The sequence below is a fragment of the Pinus tabuliformis genome, chromosome 3_1 (assembly GCF_031772625.1).
Source record: "Pinus tabuliformis cultivar Carrire ecotype Pingquan chromosome 3_1, CPIR1, whole genome shotgun sequence".
In the NCBI taxonomy this organism is placed as follows: domain Eukaryota; kingdom Viridiplantae; phylum Streptophyta; class Pinopsida; order Pinales; family Pinaceae; genus Pinus; species Pinus tabuliformis.
In genome coordinates this window covers 705319008-705327842 of record NC_142301.1, presented here as the reverse complement: position 1 = coordinate 705327842, position 8835 = coordinate 705319008, and the positions used below count along the sequence as shown (strand labels likewise).

The 8835-nt window shown below is 34.7% G+C and overlaps 1 protein-coding gene across 1 annotated transcript; it reads right to left on the bottom strand.

Moving 5' to 3' along the window:
- Positions 1-3460: 3460 nt before the first annotated feature.
- Positions 3461-8571, bottom strand: LOC149189116 (receptor-like protein kinase At3g21340). The gene is made up of 15 exons (XM_089413156.1): positions 8441-8571; positions 7797-8316; positions 7015-7478; positions 6801-6933; positions 6634-6705; positions 6161-6229; positions 5976-6047; positions 5806-5877; positions 5406-5602; positions 5083-5291; positions 4739-4865; positions 4590-4658; positions 4264-4456; positions 4011-4143; positions 3461-3881 (listed from the first exon to the last, which is right to left on the bottom strand). The coding sequence occupies exons 1-15, from the start codon at positions 8529-8531 to the stop codon at positions 3537-3539; spliced, it is 2766 nt and encodes a 921-aa protein (XP_089269282.1). The 5' UTR covers positions 8532-8571; the 3' UTR covers positions 3461-3536.
- Positions 8572-8835: the final 264 nt, after the last annotated feature.

Below are 8835 nucleotides of genomic sequence, written 5' to 3'. Positions count from 1 at the left end.
TATATATATATATATATATATATATATATATATATATATATATATATATATATATATATATATCTATCTATATATAGATATATATATATAGATAGATATATATATATAGATATATATATATATATATATATATATATATATATATATATATATATATATATATATATATATATATATATATATATATATATATATATATATATATATAAGCTATGGTTATTGGGTCAAAGGTACCGCTAAGATTATTCACACCAACTCTGGGAATGATATGGAAATTATGTTCTCAAAATTTATAAACTGGAGGGGCATGGTACGTGGCGTTGGAAACATGGCACCTTAATGAGCGTGCATAATTGTAATAAGGAAGAAAAAATCCCATTATCAACAACCCACTATGATTTGATTATGACCACCCTAAACTCTTCATGTATATATATGTGCATGTCCACATAGTTATAGTTCACTTAGGGCTTCTAAAAGTTAGGCAAAAGCTATACACTCTACAACTGCTACCACAATTTCCTTTGTAGGCCAATTCTTTGTTCTAATTCCATTTTATGGTTTTAATCTGTACTCTGTAAGGTGTGGTTGAAAAAAAAACCTTCGTCATTTGTTTTTTTGGACAAAATAAATCCACCTACACTCCATAACACCTGTAACTGTGGGTGATCTCTATGTATGCACCAGAGTATGGTAGAAAACCAATGTGTTGACTCTAGATAATGAAATTGGGTATATTGAAGGTGAACACTGGTAAAGACCCATTTAAAGTGGGCCTAGTGTTACATAAATGAGAAATGTGTCAAATATTGAAACTGAGATATGCATATTTAGTTATGTTTGATATGTTTGTACAGGGTTGATGTGAATTTTTTTTGTTTAATTGGTGGGGAGCTACGAACCCCAGCTTCGATGTTAAGTGACTAAATTCTTTTGTTTTATTGATTGGCAAAAAGTAGAGAATCCTAGGGCCTCATCAATGTTGTAAATTTATATTTTGGTACCTCAGTGGGGAACACGTACTCCATGAGATTTGAACATGAGTCTCAACAATGATACGCACAATTTGTACTAATGTTGAACATGTATGGCCCCTATGAGGATAAATAGGTCTTTTGGGATCAACTTTTTTCTTTATAGTTTTCACAAATGGCAATGTGATTTTAGGTGGAAATGAAAACTTCACACTTCATAGAATGGAGGTGTGGGGTTCTACATCTCGATTGGATCGTCTCGATAACTTTCTTTCTTTTAAAATTGAGTCCCTTGGGTTGGTTGATGTGGAACCCATCCCCATGTGAGACTTCAATTGTTGTGGATAATCTATGTTTTAGGTCTTCCTTTCTTGCCTCATAATCTTGCCTTCAAAAAGGAGTGAACGCTGAGATAAACAGGGTAAAGTCCTCTATCAAGACTACCATGTATAATAGACCTGTATTTTTTTATATGAGTTTGGAAAGACACAATCATTGATGGGGGAACTTTGGACCCAACTGGAACTTAGGTCCAGGGGTTCCTAGGAGAGAAACAACAACAATATTGACTACTAGGAGAGCCTCATTGACAAAATTGAACCTTTCGAATAATGACATTCTTTGTAGCAAGTTTTGATTGACGAAGATTTTAAGGAATTGGGGAAGCACATTGTGATCGACTATCTATAAAAAGTAACCTAACCTTTATCATGTTCCAGTTCGATGTGTTGAATTGAAGGAGTCTGGTTTAATGAATGACTATAACCTTATAGCGTAGTAGTGTTATTTGTTGACTCTGTGGTTATCTAACTAGCAATATTCACAAGGAAAAATGGTTGTGGAGCCACCAGAGTAAAACCACTTTTGTCTTGTCCTGTAATCATATCATAATGAGTATGATTCAAAAATTCATAGTGCGATAGGGTTCAAGAGCAATTAGTGTCACCATTCTTTGTTGCTACGAATCTGATGCTCTCCAACTAAAGCAACTCAAGTCTTTCTCTTTGCCATAATCCGTGTTTGTTCCCTATTTTTTCTCTCCACACAAGCACTTTGGATTCTAAGAACATTGTCAAGAAGATATTTCTAAACCAAAATTCTATACAGTTTAGTCCTTGCGTTTTAAGCACCACCACATAATTGCACATATTGTAGTTGTTGGTATAAAAATACTCAGCGAATAAGAAAACATATTATAAATGTTGTAATAAAATACTCGTTGAATAAGCAGATATTGATCATTGCTTCCTTACCAAACTTTAATTGTGTGCCTCTAATCTCCACTTTCCAAAAGTCATTAGTTGGACAGAAGGAACTTGCTACACAATTGTATATAAGCTTTTAAATTCACTGTTGTGCAAGCATTGCACTTATAGTCAAACCCAAACTTTGTTTCTTTATCACTTTGACTTTTCCCCATAAGAATTACTCGAACAAGGCAATCCCATGTGCAAACAACATTAAATAGTGGAAATGTGTATGAAAGTGGATACAAAGACATAAAAGGATAGCATTAATAAAAATATAAGATAAAGGAGATGATATCATAGCATTAATAAAAATATAAGATAAATGAAAAGATACCTCTTCAGCCACTTTCCCAACGTCAACAGAGAATTCTTGTTGAATATAGTTTTCTCTCTATTGTTTCCTATCCTACAACATTACATTTTTTCCTTTGTAACATCTGGTGCAATTGCTATGAATATGAAAATATTTTATTTGTAATTTACGAAATCTTCTTAATAATACATTATAATATAATAACTAAAAGAAACATTAAAAGTGACAATAACACTATAAAAGTATTATGATGTTTTTAATTAAAACTAATCAAAATTCTACACTCATTTTTGTTTTCATTACCCTCCACATTATTTAAAAGAAATGTATCATATGTATCATCATGATCATAATAGTAGAAAACATTTCGCTTGATAAAATCCCAAGTCATTTATAAAATTTTCAGACACTTTTGCAAACGAAATCTAAAATACATATACCATTATGCTTTTTTTTATATATATATATATATATATATATATATATATAAAAGCTAATCAACGTGACCTTACCTGGCTTCTCTCCTATCTTCGGTCTAATAAGAATATCGATCATTGGCACGAAAATGCGGTTTATCCCCACTTTAACCCCACTCTGCTTCTTGGTATTCAGCATGTGGCTCAGCTAGCTGTCTTTCATATTTCATCTCTGCCTATAAATATATATTTATATGTTTTTATTTATAAAATTTGGAAGAGGTTTTTGTAAGTCTAAGTTATAGTTATCAAATTTCAAAATTTTGGGTGTTTTGAAGATTTTTATGGTGTTAGATCCATTTCCACTCTAAAAAAACATGATTCAGACATTATTACTGTTAAATTTTCTAATCACAATTGAAAAAACTCCAAATTTTTTTATATCTAATCACAATTGAAAAAACTCCAAAAAAATTTTTATATACTCACAATGGCCAAAGAAATTAACAGGATAATTACAAGACTCTAACATGCATTGGTTGATCAGTCTATATCAAATAACAATTATTCTTTACATTCCCATTCATCTTCCTTCTTGAAGGATGTTCGAACTGTCACAACCTCCATCATTGGATCTACTAAACTCCACCGGTGAACGAGGGGGGCGGGATTGCACATCTCCATGTTCAATACTAGTCTCCTCTGAAATTGAAAGAGCAGCAGTACGCTCATTCTCATGTATGAGAGCCTCCTTTATATCTGCCACTACTTCACTCATGCTGGGTCTGGATGATGGTTTTTCCTCGACGCATCTGAGCGCTAGTTTGACAATACTCGTGATTGATCTCATGTCGTAGCTTCCTTCCAATTTCTTGTCTATGATTGCCGCTATATCGGGAGGATTTTCATCTACGACATACGTCGTTACCTATACATTCCATATATATAAATGCAGAAGAACAAAGATATATTGTTAGTCATACAGTTCCAAATCATAATTCATGTTGTGAAGTGGGGAATGCTGCATATTTGGAGCGAAATGTAACAGATTTCTTACCCACTGGATAAGGTTACGTTCCTCTTCAAATAGTTGTACATTTATGGGTAGTTTGCCACATATGATTTCTAACAAAACCACTCCAAAACTATATACATCACTTTTTTCAGTCAACATTTGAGTGCGGAAATACCTGTCAAAACATTTTCCCAACAAAAAAAAATTAACGTTTTCATAACCTCTTCACACTTAATAGATTTCATTAGACTTTATCAATGTTGCGAAGAAAGCGCAAGTTATATGTGTAGTTTACTCTGGATCAAGGTATCCTGGAGTTCCTTTCACCGTAGTGGTGACATGGGTAGCGTCCCCATCAATTGACATCATCTTTGACAGACCAAAATCTGCTAATTTTCCATTCAAATTGTTGTCTAGAAGGATATTAGAGGTCTTTACATCCCTGTGAAGTATCTTTGGAGTGCAATCCACGTGCAGGTATTCCAGACCTTCAAACATAAATTGCAGGTGGGTCAGAAGAGACATATGTTTAAGCACGTTTTGTACTATGTAAGATAAGATAACAGTTACATCTATACAAAAATCCACTGCACAGAAAATACACTGAATTAATAACGTTACCCTGGGCGGCATCAAATGCTATTTGGAGCCTTGTTCTCCAATTTAGTTTGGAAAGTTCTGAACCAGGTCCTGGAAAATAAATTGATAATTAATAATAGTAATATTATGCTTCAACTCAATTAGACAATATGTGTGAGAAATATATTTACCATAAAGGCTGTCCCTTAGGGACCCTCCAGACATGTAATCGTAGATAAGCATAGGCTCTTTAGAATCATTACAGTAGCCAAGTAAAGACACCAAGTTTTTGTGATGGACTCTAGAAAGAAGATCGATCTGTTAATCAAGACAATCAAGCTACATCATTTAATTACTATACATTATTAATTTTTCCTTGTCTATTTGTTAATCAAGACAATCAAGCTACATCATTTAATTACTCTACATTATTATTTTTCCTTGTCGCATATAAGTGGAGAAAAAATACTATCAATATAAATAAACACATACATAAATTGAAGCATATTACATATTTTGAGAATCTCAGACTTGCCTCATTCATAAACTCGTGAACTCCTTGTTTGGAAACCGACGAGAGCACTTTTACGGCTATCTCCTTTCCTTCCGGTAATCGACCAAAGAACACCGACCCAAAACCCCCTTGCCCAATTTTCCGATTAAAGTTTTCTGTGGCTGCTACTATATCTTCTAAAATAAAGGCACGGGCTATTATTGAATTTGGCAACATCATCATTGCGGAGTCTGCAGTCCAAGTAAATTTACAAAGCATTAGAAACAAGTGGCAGACACTTTCGTATGGTAAACTTCCCCTATGTCTTATTAGAATTTTCCTATAATTCAAAGTTATTTCCTGACCTTCACTAAGACGCTTTTTTGTTCCTTGTTTTTTCCAGTATACAGCAATAACCGCCATCGACGCTAAAGCTATTAATACAGCACCGCTTAGTGTTATTCCGACAACAACCTTTTGCTTTCTTAAATGACTTCCGGTTGCCTGAAAGTTTTCGACACATTCTCCTTTATGCATACATAGGTAGTGGTTCCCAGAGTAGCTGGAGAACACCAAATGAAGAATATTTTTTAGGGAAGTTACGATTTTTATTTCTTTTTCCGGTAAGAAAATTAAGAGTTTACTTGAGTAAGATTATACAAACTTTCACTCGTTTCCTAATTCCTTGCCTAATTCTGAACTTCAAAATATCAGAATGGGAATATGTTCCGAATACAGCAAGTAAAGTATAAGCTATTAGATTACCTAAGTTCCAATGAAGGCTTTTCCAGAAGCTGAAGAGGAATCACACCGCTAAAATTATTGTTCTCTATAAACCTGTCACAAATGAAAAAAATTAAAAAAAGTTATATGATCCCAGCAGTATTTTCCTTTTCAATTTGACATAAAGTAAAAAAAAAAAAAGGTAGACGTACAACTCTTTAAGATTTTTGAGATGAGAGAGCCACTCCGGAACACCACCGCTGAAATTGTTGTCTTGCAGATGTCTGCGCAGCAAGCGAATGAATGGCTGCATTTTCCTTTGAAAAATGGCATTCTACGTGGCTAATGAATAAAGGACCAAGAAACTGAACATTTATGTTTAGAAAGGAGTACTTACAATCTTTCCAACTTCGTTAAATTGGAGAAATTTGGCAAAGGTCCTGTCAGATGATTATTATTAAGTGACCTGGTAATTTCAACACAAATAGATCAGTGCCAGTTACGTTGTAATATTAAAAGCAAGCTATGTTCCGTTCGTAATCAGCACCGTCAAATTCTATTTGCCATTTAATCTGATGGGATAGATTTATGAAACGCCTTTGCTTTTAAGAATGCCGGAGCAGATTACAGATTTCAGTAATATTTTGGAAATTTCAGTTACACGAGCCAGGTATAAGTCAATATCTGACTTTCCGTCAAATTTCCAAATACTCTCAGAATCTACACTTCAATTAAAAATGACCGCAATGACTAATTTTACCACAACTTGAAGACGCACAGTCCTTTTGTGGCCTTCATCGAAATAGCTAATAACCATGTGTATTTGTTGTCTATTGGAAATTTTCACCATGAAAATAAAATTCTACTTACAAATTAACTACTGCATTCAGCCTTCCAAAATCCTCGGGTACCAATCCTGTAAGATTCCTTCCTGATAAATTTCTGTCATCAAGAAATCTATGCTACGGTGTTATCATTTCAGTTTTACAATTTCGGCGAAGTAGTTAACTCTAAACAAATTGAACAAGTAAACTTACATTTCCGAAATTCTTTTGAACGAAGAGTTATTATCGCTATCACAGACAATTCCTTCCCACTCCATCACATAGCAAGGATCAGAAATCCAATCTTTTATGTCAAACCTTCTCTTGACCGCCTCAAGAGCTTCAACTGAGTTTAAGAACTACTTCGTTAGAAATTGACTTATAATTTCTGTAATTACAGTATAGGAATTATAGCTAGGACACTTACCATCTTGTTGATATGTTGCCTGTGCTGTATCCAATATCAGGAAAAGCTCATAGGCGTTGAGTATAGGGCCATGGGTAGAATTTTTGGCTCTGTACAGGTCAAATTGGCAGTAATTTGTTATATCCGATACAATTGCTAGCTCCATGACAGAGTAATAAGGAACAATTGTAATGATATCAGACCGTCTTTTCCCATTTATCTCCACATAAAAAGATCTCGATTCAGACATATTTAACATCTGGATCTCAGCAAAATAAAGCACCAGTAATGATTTCCAAGACCCGTAAACTTGTCTTATAAATGTTCCAAGGTTTTCCTGGTTCGTAACCCTTGCCGTTTGCATGACACTAATTGGAGGAAGGTTTTTGGTATTGTTTGCTGAAACGGGTTTTAGCGAACTTGCATAAGAGTCTTGCGAATACCAGTACGCTAACCAGATGCGGTCGAAGTTGTCTTGGGGATACCTGCTTAAGCCATCATACAAATCTATCCAGTCAATCGCTATCAAAAAATAACATAGCTGGGCAGAGGTAGCTTATAAAAATTAACCATCACACATCAGAAATTTTTGGGGCATATCCGGTATCAATGTGAAAGATCTCCTTAAATCCCAACCCTTTTCAGCTTGTACAGGAAAACCACAAAAGAAATACACAAAAACAGAATTCAGTAACACATCTCAAAAACATTTTAGTCAATATTTCTAACAACCATTGGAACGATTAGAATTGGTAGCTGATATTTCCGTAAATAAAACATATATGAAGTTATATTATGTTCACCTAACCGTATAATGTCCACCAACATCATTCCTTGACATTGTTGCCAACAAGGATCCTGTTTTAGCTTGTCCATACATGCCATCTCGGAGGGTCCTCAACTCGATAGCATTGATAAAGGGATCATAACCTTCGGAGGCTCTGGTCAAGCAAACATACAACACTCTACCAGAACTAACGAAAATAAATTCATAGTAAATTGGACTATGACCGACAGCTATTTCTACCCTATGTAACAGATCCAATGTCTCCAAAGAAAAGGTGAAGTCGGTTTGACATCCGCCGTTATTTCCAGCGAACCATGCTCTGATCAGGTAAGACACGTTGGAGTCTATCGGCAACTGATAGCAAGCCTTTTTCAGAGGCTTTGGAAAGAACCGTTGATTTTGCAGGTAAAATGATAACCCTGCGTTTCCGGTGCTCGCTATCTGGCCGACGTCTATATAATTATCATCAGTGACCCATTTTATATTGTTTTCATCAGTGTGATTTGCTTGGCCTCCGCAGAGGATACTGATAAAACCTGCGACGCCATAATTTAAATCTATGGTTAAAACATTATCTTTTAAAACAAAGAATATGAACTGAGCTGTGAGTACTAAAAACCTAAGATGTGAGACGGCGATGCTAAAAAGTTCGACAGAAACCTGGTTGAGCGGTAACATTAACAGGTAATGAACCCACGAGTATGCCGATGAATATCCAAACTGAACATTCGCTATATTTGTGTTTTCCCATTGTTGCACAAATATTGAAGTAGCACACTGAACGATTTCTGCCAAAGCTTGCGGAAGCTTGAAAGTATATCGAATAATAATCTGAACCCAAGGGCTTGAAGACGCTTGTCCACGATCAACCGGAGATGAAGCCCAAAAATATTTAAAATCAATGAAAATGGGACTTTTTATACGAAAGTTCCACATGAAAAAGGTTCATCCGGCTGTTTTCCCTGAAAAGTCGCGGACCGAATTATTTGCTTAGTCCGGTCAAATAACTTTTTCAATGTGTTTATGGTAAAGGATGCATGATGATATCAATAATC

Bases quoted from the DNA above. Each gene is read 5' to 3' on its own strand.
- LOC149189116 (XM_089413156.1), bottom strand. From the start codon at position 8,531: ATGGGAAAACACAAATATAGCGAATGTTCAGTTTGGATATTCATCGGC. The intron at 6,934-7,014 runs GTAAGTGTCCTA...TCTTAAACTCAG, and splicing joins GGCAACATATCAACAAGATG to TTGAAGCTCTTGAGGCGGTC. The intron at 6,230-6,633 runs GTAAGTAGAATT...TGAAATTACCAG, and splicing joins CTGAATGCAGTAGTTAATTT to GTCACTTAATAATAATCATC.